Below are 24120 nucleotides of genomic sequence, written 5' to 3' on the forward strand. Positions count from 1 at the left end.
GCTCAAAAAGCCAATAAAGTAGCAGTAGTTGAGTTTTGGAAATAGACAGATCACTTGAGGTTTCATAAGGAAATCGTGGGATTATATTCAGGAGATGACATAAATCACTTTTTATGTAATATATCGCATGATTTCTCTACTGCCATGTAGGAAGCATTGAAAGAAAACCAATCATCACATTACTGCTTTGGTAATAGACTTACTGCTATCTACTTGGATTCCCAAATGACAAACCATAAAATGCACAACCGTTTAAAAAAGGTTAACAATACAAGTGAAGTGGTAGACTACAATACAAAAGGTAATTAGTACATACTGTAGGCCTAGGCAATGACAATGAAGCATTACACAACTGTGCTTTAAATAATCCTTAAAGGTCCATGACTACATCTGCAAAACAAAAGATAATGTGTTACATACTCTGTAATGAGGTAGGAGTGACAGAAATTGTTGTAAAGACTTATTTTTAAATTGCATCCTGTTTTAAAGATATGTAGCTAAACACAGGGAACCAAAACTATCAGAATATTTGAAAAAATAACATTTTTAATGTTTTAATTATTAAACCAGTCCTTTAGATAGATTTTAGATTTTCATTTATCTACTATTTGTAAGTAAGTTTACTACTGTTTACATCAGCTTTCAAACAAGACCTTTTACCCATTCAGATGTTTTGTTATTTTATTCCTTAAACAATCGTAATTCATTCACCAACATCATCATTCTTTAACTGTATCGCCAAGTTTGTGGACACCAGACATTCACACCTAAAATGTTTCCCTTTATAGTTTTTCTTTACTTGAACTAAAAGGCCCAACTCTCATGGCAACGTCCCTGTGCACAAAGTGAGCTCTATAATGACAAACGTGAGTGTCCTTTACAGAGCCCTGACCTCAACCCCAGTGAACAGCTTTGGGAAGAAGTAAAACAACAACAATACTTCAGACCTCCTCATCCGACATCAGTGACTGACTTCACTAATGCTCTTATGGCTGAATAAACACAAATCCCCACAGCCATGCTCTTAAATACAGGGAAAAGCCTTGCCTTAATGGAAAGTGAAGGTTATTATAACAGCAAAGGGAGGCTAAATTTGGAATGAGATTTTCAAAAAGCACATTTGACTGCTAAGGTCAAGTACAAACCTTTTGCCATATAATGTATCTGTGCTAACACAAACACTATAAAACTACACAGTCATTTTAAATAAAGGAACATTTTATTGCCTTAAACCTTGGAACCAAAACTGGGGAAAAAACATGCATAGCCTTCTGAAGATTAAGGATGGAGCTACAATATCATATTTATTATACTATACAAGGCAGAGGTGGCAAAAGTACTTCAAGTAGAAGTACAGATACTCATGTTTTAAAAGACTCCAGTAAAAGTAGAAGTAGTGACTACACTCTTTTACTCAAGTTAAAGTAAAGACGTATGGGCTCTGACATTTACTTAAGTAAAAAGTTGCCGTTACTACTACCTGTTTAGTGTCATGCTGGTAACTGGTAACATCATGTTTTATTTATTTATGTGTGTGTGTGTGTGTGTGTGTGTGTGTGTGTGTGTGTGTGTGTGTGTGTGTGTGTGTGTGTGTATGTATATGTATATATAATTTTGGAGTGTGCTGATGGATATTTGTGTTCATCAGCCACAACAGTGTTACGAAAGGCAGGCACTGATGTAGGTGAGGTAGGGTGGAGTCAGCGTTTTCATCCCAAAGGTGTTCAGTAGGGATGAGATCAGAAAACAACCACATATAGCAGGAAAGGTCAGGTGACCCAATACTTTTGGAAATATAATGTAGGGGAGAGTGGGGTAAGATGACCCAGTGGGTAAGTTGACCCACCCCCTGTTTCTGGGCAACTATGCAAATTTGGTGTAATGTGACCATACATTCTGAAGGACTCCATCATTTGTAATTTTTTGTTAAGAGGAGAAGCACATGGGACAAGAGATAAGTTGGTTTTTTCACAAAAACACTTATTTGCTTGTTAAAGTTGATTTTCTGCATTTCAGGTATACTCGCTGTTGTGCCAAAGCAAATTTATCTAGGTCTAAAGTTGTGTATGGTACATGTTGGTGATTTGTCAACATATAAAACCATGTGAATCATCAAGCTAAAAGTTAGCCTGAATTGCTAAGCTAGGTCATTTTTACCAAAATGGTGACTATGGGGCAAAGTGAGCCAGATGATGTGGGGTAAATTGAACCAGTGGTTGGATCAATGAAGAAACCTTTGCAGAGTTCTTTGAACATCTGGTTCAGCATACCAAGTGCTCCTCTGACCATCTCATAGCGCTACTACTTGATTTAAGCAAAGAGAAAGGGGATTGTTATGCTCACAATTCCACCCCACACATCTCATCGCCTGCAGCTTCTGGACAAGAGTGTCTATGGTCCATTCAAGACCAATTACAGCCAGCACATACTGTACCACATCCCTGTATGTGTGAACGAGGCTTTCATGTCAGCAATGACACCATGGAATATCTGTTATGGAATCAGGTCCACAAAGATTTTTCCTTACAACAGAGATATTTTCTCTGATGTAGAGTTTGAACCATCCATGGTGTCAGACAGACCAAACCCTGATGTGCTGTCTACTTCTGTAGAAGATCAACCCATGGCTTCAACCTCCACCTCTATGTAGGATCTTTCCCACTGAATGATGTGCTGAAGAAGCTTCCTAAACCTTGAAGGGTTGGACTTCAACTTTAACTGGTTTGTTTTGTGTTGTTTGAGGTAGCTTTAATAAATGACATTGTTTGGAAGGGTAAGTGTATTGTTAAATAACTTTTTTAAAAGTTTTTTTTGTATTATACTTGCATAAAATAGGATGGTCAATTTACCCCCAAATGGCTCAATTTACCCACTGACTGGGATCAACGTACCCCTAGCCTGGGGTAAGTTGAGTCACATGAACACTTTTTTTTCTGAGGTTATATTTTCAAGGATCTATGTCATAAGTGCATTCTTATATTTTCAGTTGATAGGCAACATCCCAAATTAACAGTAGATGTCTTCGTTTTACTTCTGTCTAAATTTCACTTGCCTGGAGATCCACATAAGTAAAATCTGGCTCATCTTACCCCACTCTCCCCTATAGTTTTAGGGTGGCTGAGATTACAGACAGAGGGCCACCCTAAAAAAGGTCTAGAACCGCCCCTGGTTGACACAATTCGCAATGCATTCGCCAGGAATCCTTTTTGACGCCGATTATTTCAAACATCTCCCACATATATGGCCATGTGTGTTCAGGAATGTCCTCGTTGTTAGTTATTTTAACATCGGTGACTCCCTCTGAATTAACATTAGCCATTCCTTTTGTAGGCGTGCTTCTCATTGTTAGCTCCGCTTTCCTTAGTCTATGTCTGATAGCCAGTAAATAATACAGTACACCAGTCACATGGGGAAAAAGCCGCACAATGATAGGATGATAGGCTGGAAACAGCGCGAGAAGAAATAATACTAAAAGTAACGAGTCCGTTTTGAAAATATAAGAAGTAAAAAGTACAGATATTTGTGTAAAAATGTAAGGAGTAAAAGTAAAAAGTTGTCCGAAAAATAAATAGTGGAGTAAAGTACTTATACCAGAAAAATTTACTTTTTACTCCGTTACTTCCCATCAAACGAGCATGTTGCTCTTGCTCTTTGCATGACAAATACACACATGTAGCACAAACTTGTGGCTTGATGGTTAGCTGCAACTCCAAATTACCCAGGGGAATATGATCTATTAGTCCTCCCGTGGACAGTAAATATAAACATAAAACAGTGCACTAACATTTAAACCAGCAAAACATGATACTCAACACCAAAATGACAGGCAGTCAACGGTGCTGTGCGAATGAACAGGACTTTAGTCAGGACTGTCTGTTTGGTATTTTTATTTAAAGACAAGTACAAGAGCAGGACTAGTTTGAGTGAAGTCTGAGTCCAAGAAAAGTCAGAATTGAGCTCAAACAAAAGGTGAGAAATCAAGATTGAGACTGAAAGAACAGAAACATCTCCAAGGTCAAGCTGCTACTTCAGCTAGTTCAACTAGGTTTCTTTCCTGCATCATCAGTGATTAGGCTAGAAGTAGAAATTTACTGTGTAAAGAATGTGAAAAGAAAAAAACAAACACTATTTTTACAAACTCTTGGTCAACACAATGTATTTATTGAGCTCACTTTGCAGGTCCACATCATAGACAGGACAGTTTCATAGCTTAAACCAGACTCTTTAAACTTTAATGATTTTCCATATTTAATATTTACTGATCTAGCCCATTATTTTGTATTGCCTTGTATTGACCTTTATGCAGGAACACAATAATCCACTGAAAACCACTGTTCTAGAAAGCACCATTAAAAACATAAAATTAATTTGTTATATAAGTTAAACAGAACATAAATTAAGATGTTACATGGTTGAGAAAATTAAATGCATTCCAAGAATTTCCTTTAAAGCTGTTCAATAAACAACACTTAACTGTTATGGTAGGTTGGGCTTTCTCCAGGTTCACCAGTTTCCACCAAACCCCCCAAAACATGGCAGTAGCTGAAATGGTGACTCCAAATTGCCCATAACTGTAAAAAAGTGTATGAATGTGTGCATGCAACTAGGATCCCATTCAAGTTCAATGTGAAGGGTCCAGGATACAGCAGTTACTGAAGTTGAATAAAAAAATTGAGTGTAAAATGATGAATGTTTGAGAAATACATCAGTTCCAACTTTGAATGGATTATTGTTGAAACATCATGAAACATTCTTTTCCATGAGTCATCAATAATAGGTTATGTTAACAATGTGTTAGTTGTGCTCCACAGCATTTACTCAACCCTGTCAACTGAACACATTCACCCTTTGTTCAAAAAAAAAAGGTTGTATCATTTCAATTCCCTAAAGATCAGGAAAAGAAGCAAAGTAACTCTTGTTATTTGTGTTCTTTATTTTCAGTGTAATTGTCATGTTAATTGGAATTTTACTATTCACCAAAATTCAGCCATTGTCACTAGCCTTGTTAAAATAAGATAGTAATGCCTAAGACTGGCTTCCTCAATTCAGTTAAAAGCGACTAAAAAACTTTGTCTCATTGTGTAGAGTTACAAGCATTAAACTTAACCCCAATTATGGAAACAACCATATAAGCTCTTATTTTCTCTTAAAATACTGCTTTCCTTTGTTTGCCATATCTGGTTCAACAGCTAGTTATCATAATCATTCTGAAACTGAGTTAAAACTGAAACTGTGCCTATTCAATGAGCCAGTGCTCACTGTGAGCTCAGATTCTTATTCTTGGCTAACAGGAATTTTTATTGTGATGTGGTCTTCTGCTTGTGTAGCCTATACATGCCTAGGGGATGTGCATAAAGAGTGGTAAAGAGTGATTATTTGAGTTGTTGTAGCCTTCTTGTAAGTTCAAACCAGCTGTCCATTGTCTTCTGACATCTCTCATCAAAAAGACATCTCTGTCTGTCGAACTGATGCATTTCCATTTCACTCTAGACCATTTTCTAGAGTCTGCTGTTGTTTGTGAAAATCCCAGATCAGCATTTTCTGAGTTACTGATTTTCAATGTTTTTGAATTCTCAAAACTGACCAACAATCTATGACAGGCATCCCCCCCCCCACCCCCATTTTGATGTGAACAATAACTGAAACCTGATACTGAATGCATCATTATGATTTTGTATGTTGCACTGCTGCCTAACTGGATGTGTGTCCCTTGTAGAGATTGATGAGTATTTACAGTAGAATACTGTAATATCTATTTTTATTTATATATTTATATTATCTATCTATAATAACTAATGCTATCTATTCGACTGATTTTTATTATTTAAAAATGAAAAAAAAAGCAATGACAAGTCCTATACATCTTCTCTATAAGAAATCTTCTCTACATTTACAGCATTTAGCAGACGCCCTTACATTTGGTTAAGGGCCTTGCTCAGGGGCCCAGCAGTGGTGGCTTTGTGGACCTGGGATTCAAAGTCACAACCATCACAACAACCCTCTGTAGGTGAGGGAAACTGTTTAGTAAGAATTGTAACAGTTTACTGCATTGGACACAATGCAGTCTCCAAGAATGATCATAATTATCATGATTATTAATTATCATGTTGAACACCTGGCAAAACTTCTATGGATTTTGAGTGTCCACCATATTGATTTAGCAAGAGCTCAAAAATTATAAAAGCAGCATCTATGCCATACATATGAGTACTCTTGTACTTATAGTAGTAACTCTAGGGCCTTGGGTCTTTTTGGTGAAAAGGGGCAAAAGTGAGGTCAGAGGATACTTTTACAGTGACTAAACTTACAACCCACTTTTATCAATCTATTTTTATTCTGTCTGTAAATAATATCTACCGGAAACTAATGGACACTGTAATAATAAGAAATAAAAAAGAAAATCTCTGGTGCCAAAAAAATTACTAAACAATATTGTACGCATTCAAATAAGGCGCATAATACTTGAATAGGTTGACTATGTATGTAAAATAAATCGATACCCGAGGGTGAATCTGTGATATTTTTTACCCTTAAAGGGATTTTAGACAACAAAAGAAAGATTCTGATTATTTGTCTGAAAGACATGCACAATGCTTATTTTAAACTTAAAACCATCATGCATAGAAAACAAGCTGCAACAGTTTAAAATCCTATACAAATGATTCATTCAACAGCAACACCACTAGCGGTAATTAAAGCTATGTGTATTGCCAATTTGCACCAAGTATCATGTAATGGTTTTCCCCTGGACCACTTAATGGCCAACAGCCCAAAGAGTTTCACAAATCAGGAAAAACCCTTATTCATGATGTAAGTGCTATGCTCAAAACCAATCAACTGAAAGAGAACACCTTGTGTGTGTGTGTGTGTGTTTGTGTGTGTGTGTGTGTGTGTGTGTGTGTGTGTGTGTGTGTGTGTGTGTGTGTGTGTGTGTGTGTGTGTGTGTGTGTGTGTGTGTGTGTGTGTGTCCACCGTAGCAGCAGTTATGTGGGGGTGGAGTGAGAAAGAGCAAGAAAGTGTTAGATGAAGTGAGTGAGAGAGAGAGAGAGAGAGAGAATGAAAGGGAGAAGGGGAGGAGAGTTATGTTTCTAATAATAAACCAGAGAGAGAACACAGTGATTGAGGTACAGAACATTGAGAGAGGGTCAGTAAATGCAAGCGAACAGGAAGAACAACTGGATTTGGAAGGGGGTAGGGCTTGCAAATAGCAAAAAAATATATATATAAATAAATAATAAAATAATAAAAAAAATTATTAATTCTATGGTACAGCATATTAAAAACATGCTTGTCATTTATACAGTGTAAATTGTAAGCACAGAAACACCCAAATGATTATTAAAAAAAATTGAAAATATATTTGCTTACTAAATAGTATTAATTCTGTTTTTTCATTAACTGCCCAAAGAAGACAAGAAAATAAACGTAAACATAAATAAAAAAGGAATGTTTAATATTAATATTGTAGTTGAGTGGGATTTTTATGCTGTTCATTTTTAATGATGATGTCATGCTTATTGGTAGACATTGGTAGACCAAAAGTCTCCCTATAGCATGCACTGTAATTCTGGCAGTGTCTCAAAATTCATTTTAGCTGAGGTTGCATCTTATGGAAACTATTTCAGTCATCACAGAATTTATGGAAGGAAAAGGGAGCGTGATTGATCTGTGCGTATATTCTGAATCCTCTTGGTAAATCACAAGCCATCGATTGACAGAAAGGGTAAGCCTCTGTGTCATGGTGGAGCATTAAACAGTATCATTTACTGGATTGCGGCACTGCTGAAGCAGCAGCACTGCTTGCTAAAATCTTCCCTCTAGAGGCAGGAGGTGGGTAAATCAACTCTGTTTTTAAAAAAAAAAAAATACATGAATTTCCCCTATACACAATACTTTCCAAAAGTAGTTACCACCCTTGAACTTTTGCACATTTTGTACTGTGCACATCTGATAAAAATAAAGATAGAGAAATAAGCTAAAACTGTCACTGAGAGGGGTGAATACTTATGCAACTAAATATTTCTTCCTTTTGTTTTTCTTTAAGACAGTACATTCATTGTACAGTGAATTGTAATGGAAACTCTGCATCTATTTATATAGAATGTGCTTAAAGATGTCCAGTTTTGGTGAAACTTTGCCCACTGTAGATTATTTTCCTGTCATTGGCTGAAAGGAGTGGAACCTGATGTGGTCTTCTACTGTCGTAGCCCAGCCACCTCACGGTTTGACATGTGCATCCTGAGGTTATTTGCATCAGTGTTGCCTTCTTGCAAGCTCAAATCAGTCTTCTGATGTTTCTCATCAAGACATTTTCTTCAACAGAAAAGCCACAAAACTGTTATGGCACCATTCTGTGTAAATTCTAGTCACTGTTCTCCAGTGTCTCAGATCCCAGATGGTTTCAGAACAGTCAACAGCAGTTTCCAACTATCCAGTTTTGGTTGTTATGTGCCCATGATTCCCCCGGATCTACGTTATTGGCTGAAAGGAGATGAACCTGATGTCATCTTCTTCTTTTGTAGCTCATCCACATCTATGTTTGATGTGCTGTGGTTCTAAGATGCTTTTCTGCTCACCACAGTTATAGAGAGTGCTTGTTTTAATTATTTGAGTAAACTGTCAGTTTAGTCTGGGTCAATTCTAGAGACTGTTCTGTGTGAAAATCCCAGATGATAAATAGTTTCTGATATCCTCACAGCAGGTATCAACAACCACATCTGCTCTCCATTCTGACGTTTCTATTTTTTTTGTTGTTTTGTTTTGTTTCCAATGTCCTGGTCATGGGGGTTTAACTATATAATGGTCCTACCTTAGTCACACAAAAACCCAGCCTCTCCAATGCATAATTTGGCCACACCCAGAAAAAAGGCAGGACAGCTTTTTTCAAACAGTTTGCATTTATGTGTTTGCCTGTCGGAGCAAAGTAGAGAAACAGGTTTAAATCCTGTCTATGCCTAAGAGGGACTAAAAGCCACTAGAAGAGAAGTGAAGAAATAAGAAAACACAAGACATCATATCACCATGCAGAGTAAGTCAAGACAAATTTTAAAACCTCTGGCTGTTTTATAGTTGTTCTTATATTTTTAATGAATATAAAGTGTAAACTGTGGTCTTGGCTAAAGGGAATAGAGTAGATTTACCAGCAGCAGAGAGTTATATAAGCAACACTGTGTGGAATACACATAACTTTCTTTCCATTTGTGAAGTCTTAATTAAGATTTGGTTTCTGTTATTTATATTAAATGAGTCTTCTTTTTAATTATTTGCCGCATTTAATATATTACACGGATAAAAAAATGATTGAAGGGCAGTGTAAAAGGAACTTATTTTCATTTGGACGCTGACGACTTTCCTGAGCGGCTGCATTCCTAACATGATGTGCCTTTCGTTTTTATGAGAGTGTTACGATGTTTCAGCACTCGAGCTTGTTTTATTTGGTTCTTCATAAAAATATGTCTATAATGTAATTGTGTAAAATCACATCATTATAGATATGTCTATAATATAATTGTGTAAAATCACATTATTATAGATATGTCTATAATATAATTGTGTGAAAGCACATCAAAAGCAGGAAGTAGTAAAGAAGAAATTTTTTTGAATCCTACGTTTGTGTACCTCCTGACCACAGTTTACTATACTTTACTGTTTCTCCATGTAGGCTGCAGCAGTGTATAGTGTTTTTAAAAACAGAAAAGGAGAGGAAAAAAATTAAATACAAACACTACTGATTAGGCTTGTTTTTCTATGGAATGCCACTATCTAAGTGTTTGACCAAAGCTTTGACCTTTACTGTGTGAGGAAATCAAGTCACACACATTTTAGCATGTATCCATAATTTCACACATTATAGCATGTATACTTAATCTTTGACAATTAAGAACATAGTCTATCTCTCGCTCCACCAGGCCCTGCATCCAGAGGCCGCACATTGTCAGAAGACCAGTTCTCATGCTCCATATGTCTAGAGGTGTTTGTAGAGCCTGTCTCAACGCCATGTGGACATAGCTTCTGCAAGGCCTGCCTGCAGGGCTACTGGACCCACAGCAACAAGATTGTATGCCCCATGTGCAAGAAGACCTTTTCCAAAAAGCCAGAGCTATGCGTGAACCGTGTTCTTGCGGAGATCGCCGAGCAATTCCAGGGCCTTTCTGTTGCTCAAGGAGGGGGCACTGAAGGTGTGGTTTCGCCAAGACTTGAAGAAAGAGACGAGGACATTGGTGAGTTCGCTAAACCTGGTGACGTGCCCTGTGACGCCTGCATTGGGAGAAAGTTAAAGGCCCTGAAGTCTTGCCTAAGTTGCCCAGGGTCCTTCTGCAAAGCTCACTTGCAGCATCACCGGAAAGTCAAGGCCATGTCCAAGCACAAGCTAGTGGAACCCATCCACCACTTGCAGGAGAAGGTGTGTAAAAAGCATGAGCGCCTTTTGGATGTCTACTGCCGCAAAGAGCATATGTGTGTGTGCCGTGAGTGCGCCGAGGTTTCACATAAGACGCACAATACAATCCCAGTGGAGCGTGAATATAAAAAGATATCGGTGAGTGGGTGGAATTTATTCTGATATTTTTCAATTCAATTCAACAGTTGCAGATTTTTACAAATGCTACTGTAATTTATTCTGTCCTAATATTATTTCCTAAATTCTTTTCACAGCTCAGTGGTCATACAAACCATTTTGTCTTTTGTAAATAAAGTTCAGTTCAAATTGTATTTTGTAATCATGTTTACATTTTTAATTGCAGGGTCAACTGGGGACAAGACGATCTGAGTTGAAACATCTGATTAAAGAGAGAGTCAAGAAACTAGATGAGATCAAGCAGTCCATTGCAGTTATCAAAGTGAGTCCCAGATAATGCCAAGAAAATTTTTAGACCCATCTGCTGACTGTGGGGTGATTCAACACTCCTATGAATAAGACTCCATTTATCTTGTGGGTTGCTTTTCAACTTGCAATGAGTGTTTACTTTACATTATCCAGCCGTTTGTTGGTAAGACCTTAGGTACAGTAGGTTATCTATGACAAATCAATTTATGTGTTGATAAACACACAAAAATAGCACATATATTTGTAATTGGAACATAACAGCACCCTGGTAACAACATGTGTGCTGACATATAGTGATGTTTAGTAAAGTTTAATTTCCAGTAGCTAACTGGTTTGCCTTTAGGAGGACATGGCGGCATAGTATTTAGAACCTTTACTTCATACATATAAAAGCCTACCCTCCATGTGCTTAGGGGTTTTCTCATGACATTGTTGATAGAATATTATAAATAAAATAAATAAAAAAATATTAGAAATGATTAAGCAAATCTCTTGAAAACAGAATGTATACAAAAGCTATAAGCTGTAGCAGTTTACACACACGTACATGGGCCTCACATTTATGAGCCACAAACTGAATCTGACCCTGGGGAAAAAAACTGAATTGGCCAAATCAGACGTTTGATTTGTTTGATTTATTTCCAAAAGATTGAATGAAACCCCCCTTCGCTAATGTCCAGCCAGCCAACTTCACTTAGCCATTATAACCTGTCACTATAACTGGCCAACTCTCATTAAAAATGAATGACTTCTGGTGGCTAATGTGAAGGCAGAGTAAGGAAAAAGGTCAGCTCTATTCCAGCCGGAGCCAACTTCCAGCCCTAAAACATTTAAACAGCACAATGAGGTGAAAAAATAAGGGAGATCCATTTGCTTGGTAATATTATGAATCACCAAGGTATCTTTCATATTACTTGAAAATTAAACGTCTAGAGACAATTGTAAACATTACAAACGTAGATGTTATTTTCTAATGGATTTATCTTTTTACCTAAGGCAAAAAAGCCTGTTTTGGTTGTGCCCATGTTCAACGTTGAATTTCTTTATCATGTCACACTCCACAGTATTGTTTATTTGCTAATGAAAGTAGACACTCAAGGCTTTAAGAATTTATAGTTTTGTATAAGTGTTTCTGTTCTTATTTAACCTACTAGGTGCAATGTTTTCATAGAAAGTTCCAAAACAGCAAAATCACATATGTTTATATCCTCAAAGTCAATATTGATATCAAACCCATTTCTTCTCTCTGAGATGCTATTGTTCATAAATATCTAAAATTGAAATGTATTATTATTAAAGTCTGAAATAACCATTATAATTTAATTTTAATGTAATTTTCAGGCTAGTTTCATATCAGATTTGTGACCATAAATTAATTGATTTGTTTGTACTAGTTGATTATTTCCATTCCGTCTGTGGCATGGAATGCCAGTATACTGGTAAAAAAAAAGGCTAATGGTATGTTTAGTGGGATTTCTGAAGTCTGTATCATTCAACTGTTAAATTCTTTAGAGTAAAAACTTTAACTCGCTCAGACTTTCAGCTGAAACAACAGAAGATCTTTGAGGAACAGAAGCTTTTTTTCTGAGAGTTAAGCTCTACTCAAATAGAATTAATTTCTCAGAAATTTATCTTTGCTGTAAAGAAGCTCATTTCTGTCTGACTGTGGCGGGAAGAACTGGAAGGTTCATGTACCAAATGGGTAAGCTTCTGCAAACACATAGGTTTCATAATCAGACTCGCCTAACCAGTAGGACTGCTGCAAATATTTACTTTCCACACCCAACCATCAGAAGACTATGGGAAGTTAGATACGTCCAATTTTGCATGAGAAGCATAAAGGACACTGAATACAGTATGGAAATTTAGACTTTCCAACCAAACCTGTTTCGAGTCATGTCTGTATCTATATAATAAGTATATTTCCATTTAGACAAACATACTGTGTCAATAACAACCTGAGGTTATTGTGGCAGCTGTAAGCCAGCATTGTGACCAAACTACAAGCTGTTAATAGAGCCCTGCTGGAGCTGTGTTAAAAAATTCAAAGATAATGAATTTGCGCAGGGGGTCCGATCTGAAAAGAAAAGGAAAAAAAAAACAGCAGAGTCTTTTAATACAGAGATGTTCGCCTCCTACACGCTCTGTGAGTTTAGAGCCGAAAATTGCAAATTACAGGGAAAGGATTGTGCACATGAATGCAAAAACACTGTAGATACGATTATGTTCATAGCTGAAGGAAGTCATGCTGTGTTTATTATGTGGTGTAGTTAAACCAGTCAGACCAGTCACGTGCTAAACTCATGTTCTGAGGGACTGTGTGTAAGCATGAATGTGAATTAGTGTTTACAAGGCTGGATCCTACAGTGCTTTAAATAAAATCTGATAAATTAATATAAACTGCTATATGCAGACATGAAAAGTAAAACTGCTAGCCGATTAGCAGACCAATTAGTCATCTATAGCAAATGCAGGGTTTGAGAAGTCAAAAATTCGGTCCATTGGGCAAGTAAAAGCTCCAGTCCCATGGTACGGTATAAACCTGGATAAACTGGGGATGTCATAGCATACCAACTGCAAGTTCAAATCCCATGCACACCAGGTTGCCAACGCTGGGCTCCTGAGCAACCCCCAATTGCTCAGTAGTATAAAATGAGATGAAAATGTAGGTCGCTCTGGTTAAAACTGCCAAATGCTGTAAATGTAAAATGTACTAGCAAGCATACTAAGTTATTTATATAAACAAAAGGAAACAAACTGCTGTATGGATTTCTGTGTAGAAATAATACACATTGTCTTCATAACCAAATTTTTAATGTTCTGTAGCACATTTGTATTTGCATCATCAACAAAAGTAAAGTAATTTAGCTGTTAGATGTGATGATATCTTCTCTTTACCTTCTATGGATTATGGAAGCTCTAAACCACAAAATGTGGAAAAAAAATTGGAAGTCGTTTGTGAGGTTAAATATTTGGTCAAAACAATATAATAGGTTGAAATAAGACGTTACAAACTGGGATATGTGAGGAAAGATGACTGTAATGTTAAAATAATGTGCTAAAATGTCAAAATTTCTTTGTGCATTTGTTGCTCAGCAGTCAGCAGGACTTCAAGGACAGCTACTGTTGGAAGATGAATGAACACAAGGTCGATAATGATGTGTGTGCATGTATGTTGTAGTCGAGCAGTCAGCGGGAGATCGAGGAGAGCTGGGCTGTGTATGCTGAGCTGCAGAGGCTACTGGAGAAGAGTCAGGCCCAGCTGGTGGAGCACATCACGTTCAGACAGAAGCTGGCTGAGGAGCAGGCACGAGACTTGGCCAACCGTCTGGAGCATGAGCTTAACATACTCAAAAACAGGAGCTGTGACCTGGACACCCTCGCAAACACCCAGGACAAAGTGTTCTTCCTCCAGGTATGTGTGATTTTGTTGAATGCCTAAATTTCATGGGTCATTTTAGGTAAAGGCAGATTTGACTCAAGTGTTGGCTGTATTACAGCTCTCATTCTGACACTGTTTCTATAGTAACAGCTATACAAAGGGGCATATGTGAATGCTAAGGCTAATAATAAAGGGACTAAAAGTACCAGGAAAAACATATGTGAGGATATGAGGAAATGTTTAGTATAGAACCTTCCAATCTTTTGTTTATGTGAAGGAAAGTCTTTAGGACAAATGACTTTATATTTTGCAGTTGCCAGTTAAAGAAATGCAGTAAATATGTAAATTCTGGTAAGGCAGTTTAATAGTGAAAGGCAAATACTTACAAACAAAAAACAAAAAAAAACAGGCAAAGGTCAGGTGAAACGCAAATGCTTCATAAGTGCTAGAAAAAATATGGAGCTCAAAGTACAAGAAAACCAGATATCTGCACACAGTAGAAATCAAAAAGGTGCATGTTGTGAAATGGAGCACACGGAGCTTACAGCAGTTTCTCAGTAACATGCTTCCTACTGTATATAATTAATTTGAAGAGAAACTCAGGGAATGACTGTTTATGGCTGCTATAATATAAGTGAATAAAAATAACATATTAATTAATGGAGACTGTTAATAGTAAAATTGAATATTCTCACATTCAAGAATTCATCTGCACCGATGCATGACAAATATATCCTGCAGGTTATAATTAATGATAGCAGTGATCAGTGTCTAAATATAATACCCGATGGACCATACAGATGGTCATGCATAGATTATGGGAAAATGCAAAATAATTAAAATTATTTATTTATTTATTTATTTATTTATTTATTTATTTATTTATTTATTTAGCTCTTGCCCAATCTTCCTCCTCCACCTGAACCTACTGATTGGACAGGTGTGTCCGTGAACACAGACTTGTACCTCGGCACTATTAGGAAATCCGTGTCTGCTCTTGTAGAGAGGTTTCAAGAAGAAGTGAAGCGACTCTATGGGAAAGGTAACAGAGTTAAACATATCTTATTAAAACATACACCGTCATTTGTTTTATTGCTTTAGGTTAATGATTTCTGTACTCTAAATAACTGAAAGTATTTTTTTTCACAGAGCTGAGAAAGGTGCAGAATTATGCAAGTAAGTGCTATTGTGACTCTAATAAACACAGATTTAAAAACACGCTGTTATAAGTGAGAACTGGGTAACACTTTACAATAACAGTTTATGAATTATCATGCACTAATAATGTATTAAGTAACATGTAGGTGTAAACTAATTTAAATTCTATATTCTATATGAAAGAATATAAATATTTTGCTTATGCAAATATCATCAAATAGTGCTGGATTATTTTTATAATTCACACTGATCCTCTTATTGAATGCATAATAAACAAAATTATTTTCATCTCAACCCATTTTGCATGATTTTCCATTCATTTCTCTTCAAATCCCACTGTAGTACTAGTACATGTTGGGTTCAGCAGCTCTCCTTTACCCACAAGGATGAAATTAATACCATAGCATTGTATTTATTATTTATTATAGTAAACCACATAAGAGTTCTTAATTGGCAGTCTTACTAGAATTATTATCCTTTATTTGCTTATATTTTTAGAATGGATTCACAATTAGAAATGAGAAATTAAAATGGATTATTTGAGCTGCATGTAGGAATTATCAGTTGAATTTCTAAATTTATAAAGTGACTTACAATAGCATGATTTCTTCTTTTTTGCTTCTATAATGCCCTCATAAAGGCGAGGTGCTTATAGACCCATCCACAGCACAGCGAAACTTGGTTGTCTCTGAGGATAGTCAGCAGGTTCATTATGAAGAGGGCCGGAAAGCCTCGTCTCAGTCAGACAACCCACGACGCTTCAGCCCGGCTCTGTTTGTTCTCGCCCACGAAGGCCTGTCCTCTGGCAGGCACTACTGGGAAGTGGATGTGGGTCGGAAGACAGCGTGGACCCTAGGAGTAGCGAGGGCATCTGTTCGTCGCAAAGGAGACATTCGTCTCAGTCCTGAAGGTGGCTTCTGGTGCTTATGGCTAAAAAACAATGAGGTTAAAGCTCTGGCCTCCAGCAGGATTCCCCTCCAGCTGCCCACACTGCCACAGAAGGTCGGTGTCTACCTGGATTATGAGGGAGGACAGATATCTTTCTATGATGTGAAGGCACAGAATCACCTCTACACATTTATGGACACATTCGATGGGAGTGTGTACCCCATCTTCAGCCCATGTGCCAGTCAAGATGGAACGAATTCAGGAGCACTGTGCATCACATCTGTGAAACACAGCTAAAGTAGCATGAATCTCAAATATAGTACTAAAAATAGTAGCTTTAATCATTGCTGGATAAGGGAAAAGTAAATTATATATAAACAATAATTGTTCTATTTATATAATTAAGTGGGAAAAACTGGAAAACTGGAAAATATAAAAATCAAAACAGAGTTTGAAGCCCAATTTATTCCATAATATTTTCCCATTTTTCCATCTCTTTGCAAAGTTGTGTGATGAAGCAGTTTAACTAAAACAGCAGTGAAAAAAAATAAGAACTTGCTAGTTATGTGTGATTTTCTTATAGTTGCATGAAGTGTTTGAACAGCAACATGCCATACATCAATAGTAATCAATTAAACGAATCAATTCAGCTTGTAATCTTCTCCATTGTGCTGTATATGTTCAATCACTTCTATTTAAGGCTTCTAATTCCATAATTATAGTTTTAGTAGCAGTTCAGTATTTTTATGTACTAAGTTGTAAATGTAAGCTATAAATATAGAGGTCAGCAGGGTGTTGTTTTAATTCTAACTGAAATAAAATCTTTTACTGTTATTTTTATGTTTAGAGGGTTTAAATGCAACTTTGTTTCTCCTGACGTGATGCAAAATTAAAATCTATTACTTTAGCACAACTTTACCTATCCAGAATATAGTAGGAAACACATGAAGGTTTTTCTCAGGCCACTGTGCAAATAAAGGCACAGTGACTATATAAATTTCATTTCTGACATGGACTGAACATAAACATGCTTCATTTTAAGAAGTGGGTGATTATATGCAACAAAGATTATGTTAACTGGAAAAGAACCTCAGCGAAACCCATGAATGACAGTTTTTGTGATTATTACATTGATCCAGTAGAATTGTGTAAAAAGCTTTAAAATGAATAGAAACTGGACAGGGACAATACTGTGGTATCATGTTCATAATACATACACTTAATACATTCATATCTTTTACTGCCATATTTACTTTGTATGAATTATTTTTGAATTTTTTGTCTTTTGAATAAACTAAATCAGTAGCATGAATGACAATATTGTCTCTTTCTTCACATGACCAAAGCACTTCACAGCCAATCGATATATAGTTGGAGGATTAAGGTTTAAAACAAGTACCATATAAGGAGTTAACTGTTTTTCTTTATGTCTAAGGGGACCCTTATCCCTGCAGCACAAATACTAAACTGGGCTAAGGGAAGGGGTGGGGCTGATATTTTTGAGTTGAGAGTCAGTTGTGTCGCATGTCACTGCTGTCTATAGTAGAACGATCACTTTTTACTGTGCTTTCAGCAGTTCCATCTCCCTGGTGAGTCTAAATCTCTGTCTCAAATTATCATTCAATAACAAAACATACCTACACATACTGCTAAATCAAAACAAAAAAAAAACTTACAAAAATGTTTAGATTTCATTATTGGAGTTAGATTTCATAGTTTGTTTGTTTTTTCAATTCAGCACTTTATTCACCCATATGTTGCAGTCTACATTAATGATTCAGCCTGGGAACAAAGTTATAGATGAGAAATGTGCATTTATATATTGGAGAGGTAAAGCAGGGCAGTGACTACACTAGTATATTTGGAAATGTTAATCTTGGAAATCTATGAATAGACAGGCCTTGCCTTTCTGCTCTGCCTCTAAAGCTGTGGTATGCTGCTAAGAACATATGCCAAGAGTCACAACTGCAGGACCGCTAATCAACTAATGCACAAGTACTTGCACAAGTCCTACATTATAGTATGGTGCCCCTTCGACCATTTTTGTAGTGTTATAACCTCGAACAAATTGGTATAATTTGGTATATGTCATGCCATTCATCAGGATGTGATTAATCTAGCCCATAATATTAATATGGTGGTGAAAGGTATTCACTCTTTTGCTATAAAATTCATTTATTAGTCACCATCTAGTCACTATCAAAGGTCACTTAACTGGTTGAAAGGAAAATGGTCTGTGAATTAGTGTCACGTGTTCTCAATAAATATAGCTTGTTTGTTAAGGACAGAGTTTGTTAGCGAACATATCTACACAAATAGCAGTAGATATGTGAAGACCAAGGAGAAGGATGTGCAAGAACTGGTACATGTTCTGGAAAAGTCTTGAATAAAAAAAATAGGGTTTGGTTAGAAAAAAAATCGAACCAACAAGGATACCCAGGCCAGTATTTTAATCAACTAAAAATATTTTCTTACTACATGTCCACATGTTGGAGGCTAATACTAAGGCAAAGCACTGTTCTCCATACTCCACTACCAACACATGTATATGTGTACTGCTACAGATGAATTAGAGCAGAACATCTTTTGTTAATACACATATATCAGCAGTTTTGTCTTGGCTGTGTACACATCTCAGTATCAGGTATCCCTCATGTGTTACAGGATGGAGGGGAATAACATTTGTGTAATCTGCTGATTTTACAATCAGCTCTAATTATGATCATACCTGCATACTGACTACACAGAAACCCAATACAGAAGTAGTGTAGTAGGTGAGAAGAGAAAATAAAAAATGTTTCCACTGTTCTTGCATGTTATAACAAAAGTACGGTGTAATAAGGGAAAAGGAGACTTTAATATTTGAAAGCTACTTGAATTTTATAGGTTGTATTGATATATGATGTTCTGCTGTAATAGTTTACACAGGATAAAATAGAAAGTTATCTGTATTGTTTAAACTATATGGTCAAAAGTATATGGACTCCTGGGCATTACATCTATACTGTATATTATCTTTCCAATAAAGTTGGTCTTTGTATGCTATTACAGATTTCCTTTACTTTATCTATGAGTCACAAACCTGTTCCAGCATTCACTAAGCAAGGTCCATGTAGACACCAAGGTTGAAGTGGAAGAATTCGAGTGGCCTGTACAGAATACTGAACTCAAACCCATTGAAAATTTTGGGATTAACTGGAATGCCGACTGTTGACTGTTTACTGTAACGCTGTCTATGAATGATATGGTCAGGTGTCCAATCTTTTGACCATAGAGTGTCATTGACATTACATAGGTATTGAATACATTTAATATAAAGTAGGGACATTACATAATTCATTTGTAATGGAACATTTTTAAATTGCTACTCAGTTACTGGAATTATTTCAAAGGAAGCTTTATCATTATGCACTTATAAAATGAGGACCAAGCAATAATCAATGTCAAAAACAGGAACTTAAAGATGACATTTTTGACAATTCTCCAGGAATGGCTTCACCTACAAACATGCTAGCAGAGGAGCAGGTCCATTGTTCCATCTGCTTAGATGTGTTCACCAATCCAGTGTCCATCCCATGTGGCCACAACTTCTGCATGGCCTGCATTGGTGGCTACTGGAAGACCAGTTCGCTCTTCATGTGTCCCATGTGCAAGAAAACCTTTTTCAAGAAGCCAGATATTAGCATCAACACAGTGCTGCGTGAGATTGCAGAGCAGTTCAAGGACATGAAAATCAAGCCTGTCCTGAAGGAACAGCAGCCCCAGCAACAACATGAGCCAGAGAAACTCCTGAAAGATCTGGACTGGGAAATACCAGAATTGATTCCACCGAGTGGGTCTTTAATTGAGAGAGTGTGTTGTGATGTCTGTACTGGGCCTCAACAACAGGCTGTGAAATCATGCCTTGTTTGCCTCACTTCATACTGTGAGGAACATCTAAAGACTCACACGGCAAGATTCACTAAACACAAATTGATCGAGCCGGTGCAGAATCTGGAAGACCGGATGTGTAAGAAGCATGAGAGGCTGCTGGAGCTGTTTTGCAAGAAAGATCAGATCATGGTGTGTGTGCTCTGTACAGAGATGGACCACCGGGCGCACTACACTGTACCGGTCGAAAGAGAATGGAGTGACAAAAAGGTAAAAAAAAAAAAAAAACTAATAAAGATTTGCCAGTCCTTGTCTGAGTGTATACAGTACGTTATTTGCATATTTTATTTTTTCCCTGTTGAAGTAGACTGACTCAATCTGACAAACTAATTTGCAACTTCTTTTCAAAATGCATTAGCTGTGTAAAGCCAGATCCATCCTAAGCAGTTTAAGATTATTACTTGTCACCCAGTGAGACACAATCCATTGTCCAAATTCCTTGACAGGCTGCACAATAATGTTTTCCATGTCAGATTAAACAGTGGTGATCCTCAAATGACAGACTTTTACTTTGATTAAAGCAAATGACTACATTTTGCATAATCAGTGTGATTAGAGCTCATGCAGAAAATGGGGTTGCATAAACATTCTTTATGGAAGCTTGAGGTAATAAAGACATTTTTCTGTCCATTAGTATGTTTTTGTTTACATTTTGCCATTTCCACTTTCGTATTTATAGCTGTCCCACGAATGCCCCAGAACCTTTGATCACAATGATATTCATTCAGCTACCAAAGAACATGTCACATGATGAGACCAGTTTTATCCAACATTTTTATGATGTACAGTTGTTGTCTGCATGAGCAAAATTGGGCCATAACCATGTATAGTGTAAAGCTAGCTATTGGGCAAAGAAAGCTCTAAAATGTGCAGTGTAAGACATGGAAAATTAGAAATTGATGAAAGTTGATGAAAGTTCATTATCATGTGTTACATAATAATTAACAGGCTCTGCTAAGAAAAACAGAGGCTGAGGTTCAGCAGATGATTCAAGAACGACTTCAGAAGGTGGAGGACATCAAACACTGTATTGAACTGAATAAAGTAAGTTTAAATTGTCTGATTATGTATTATTAGCTAGCATTGATAATCGTCCTCTAATGCTGGATAGAAGTCTAGACAACCTGATTAATAACCTAGCAAACACACATGTTCTTTTCTTCCTCTCTCGTTCTCTTCAGCACAGTGCTCTTAGAGAGATTGAGGACAGTGTGCAGGTGTTCTCAAACTTGGTCCGAAAGGTTCAAAAAGCCCAAGCGGAGCTGGTTATCGCCATAGAAGAGAAACAGAGGAAAACAGCACAATGGGCTCAGGGACTTATCGAGGAACTAGAACGGGAGATTGTCCAGTTGAAGAAGAGGAACAGTGAGATAGATCATCTTGCTCGCACCGATGACCACATTTACTTTCTTCAGGTAAAGACTTGTAAAGCGTAATAATGGTAGACAATGAAATTTAAAAAAGAAGATATTTGATTGTTTTTCTTGTAGTCATAGTTTGTGTTCGATGTTCATAGTCATTCGGTCTGTTTCCATGACCTTTAACTCTTAAACGATTAGACATTTGACATTTGACATTTAATCTCAATGTCTCTAATCTAAATCATCTGCAGAAACTTCCATCTCTAATCACTCATCCACAAACTAAAGACTGGTCTGAGGCCCATGTGCCCACAAATCAGTGCTTGGGTACAATTAGGAGAGCTGTTTCCAAGCTGGAGGAAAGCCTGGCAGAAGAGATAGAAAAACTTGCAGAGAGTGGTGAGTAAATGAATATTCTACTCCTCAGCTACTTTCTTTTCTATTAGTTTCTTTGGTGATTGATTCTCTTTCATTTGGTTTCGTTTGCTGTCACACTTCATCTAATTAAAAAACCTACAAGCTACAAATATTTTGAATGAAGGACACACATCACTGAAAACTCTTTAAAAAACTCTTTTGAAAGTATGAGGAATAGTATAATGTATAATTTATTTTTTTTCTTTCAGAGCTGAAGACTGCTCAGAAGTACTCAAGTACGGTTTGTGTGTGATTTTGCATACAAATGAAATGTTTTAGCAAAATATTACAATGTCTTATTCTTCTCTTTTGTAAAGTGGACGTGACCCTTGATCCGGACACAGCCAATCCTTGGTTGCAACTGTCTGAGGATAGAAGACAGTTGCGCCACCTTGGGGCATGGCAAGACCTTCCTGACACACCAGATCGCTTTAACACAGTGGTCATCACCCTGGGTTGTGAAGGCTTCACTTCTGGTCGCCATTACTGGGAGGTCCAAGTGGGTGAAAAGGATGACTGGTACCTCGGTGTGGCCAAAGAGTCTGTCAACAGGAAAGGGCGCATTGCAATAAGCACTTCTCATGGCTATTGGGCATTGGCTATGAAGAAAGGGCAAGAGTACAGAGTCTCCTCATCACCACCTATTATTCTTCCTGTCAACCCCAAGCTGAAGAGAGTGGGTGTGTATGTGGACTTTGAAGAAGGACATCTGTCATTTTATGATACAATATCAAGAAGTCACATCTATACCTTCGTGGACTCGTTCCAGGAGAAACTTTACCCGTTCTTTTATCTTTACTGCTGTGATAAAGCCTCAGACATATTGAGCATCTGTCCAGTGATGGATATAACACATAACAAACAGTGCTGAAAACTAAGTCAAGGACAATCGGAAGAAGTTTAATTTGGATTTTTTTAAACGATTGTCTTTTTTTGTGTTATGAAACAGTGTACATGATATTTTGGTGCTTTAAAGTGACATCTAGTGGCTGAAATGTAGTGTCAATATCAACCCTGCTTTTATGCAGATGGAATTGCTGTGCTTCGAAGTGTCATTGAGTAACTGACATGGCTGTTGGTATCAGGTTTTAAATATTATACTAATAAAATGTCTTAAATAAAAAAAAGTGTAACTGGTTTGGTGTTATAAATTGGAATAGTTAGAAAAAAAAATATTTAACAAAACTGTTTACATAGTTGAATTACAATATCAAACATTTGTGCTTTATAAAGAGTGACAATAAGAAGTGTTTTGAAGTGTTTTGATTGTCCATTTAAAAATTGTTCTAATGCTAATACAAACAGGTCAAGGATTGACTACACTATCAAACTAAACTCTAGACATTTGTTTAAATAAAAACAAACATAAAAAGGTGTGGCCACTTCAAGGCTACAAAATAAGTTGTACTACTGAAAACTGACACACTGAAAAGGTTTACAGCATTTTTTCATGATCCGTCTGTTTGAAACAACATAACAAAAACACACCACGTTTAAATATAAATGCAAATAATTTTATAATGCTGAACAAACACAGTTGGGGAAAGCCATAAAGGCTATGAGGTTGAACAATTGTCTAGATTTGTGATATGGCAACATTTGCATCATGTTTGTGTTCATGCCATATTCCATTTATTAATATTCAGTTCAATTCAATTCATGTTTATTTGTATAGCGCTTTTTACAATTGACTTTGTCTCAAAGCAGCTTTACAGAACATAAACATAAGTAGAACAAAGGGTTATTATAAGAATAATATAAATATTCCACAATACACCAATATAAATCTATACAATGTAATGTAATCAGTGTATTATGAATTATTTATCTTTACATTTTTCTGAAATGTAAATATGTGGGTTATGAGGTTCATGATTATATAAATCCATGTATTATTGCTGCTGTCTTATTTATATTCCCTTAGCTACTTATTTACTCTCATATTTTTGATGTGCATGGAGGCACTGTGCTTTCTGCCCACACACAAACTGTTCCCCAACACAATCACTAAAACGTTTCTCAGTGTCACCAGAACAATATTTTGTGGCATCTGTAATATCAAACCAGGAACATCATTGCTGTGGTTAAAGCCAATAAAGATAACATTTGTAAACCATTTAAAACCATGTAGAACCAGTGGAATGTTGTTTATACGAATG

General features: G+C 36.7%; 1 protein-coding gene across 1 annotated transcript; it reads left to right on the forward strand.

The window, feature by feature from the left end:
• The first annotated feature begins 8680 nt into the window (after positions 1–8680).
• Positions 8681–23094, forward strand: LOC113635460. The gene is made up of 13 exons (XM_027134905.2): positions 8681–9028; positions 9909–10537; positions 10743–10838; positions 14007–14240; positions 15102–15249; positions 15357–15383; positions 16006–16545; positions 19741–20393; positions 21132–21227; positions 21365–21598; positions 21796–21943; positions 22171–22197; positions 22279–23094. Exons 1-13 carry the CDS (start codon positions 9022–9024, stop codon positions 22830–22832), a joined length of 3393 nt encoding a protein of 1130 aa, XP_026990706.2. The 5' UTR covers positions 8681–9021; the 3' UTR covers positions 22833–23094.
• The last annotated feature ends 1026 nt before the right edge of the window (positions 23095–24120 follow it).

Source organism: Tachysurus fulvidraco, chromosome 7 (genome assembly GCF_022655615.1).
Source record: "Tachysurus fulvidraco isolate hzauxx_2018 chromosome 7, HZAU_PFXX_2.0, whole genome shotgun sequence".
NCBI classification, from domain to species: domain Eukaryota; kingdom Metazoa; phylum Chordata; class Actinopteri; order Siluriformes; family Bagridae; genus Tachysurus; species Tachysurus fulvidraco.

Coding starts and splice junctions, on each gene's coding strand:
- LOC113635460 (XM_027134905.2), top strand. Junction 15,250..15,356: donor GAAGCGACTCTATGGGAAAG/GTAACAGAGTTA, acceptor TTTTTTTCACAG/AGCTGAGAAAGGTGCAGAAT. Junction 15,384..16,005: donor AAAGGTGCAGAATTATGCAA/GTAAGTGCTATT, acceptor GCCCTCATAAAG/GCGAGGTGCTTATAGACCCA.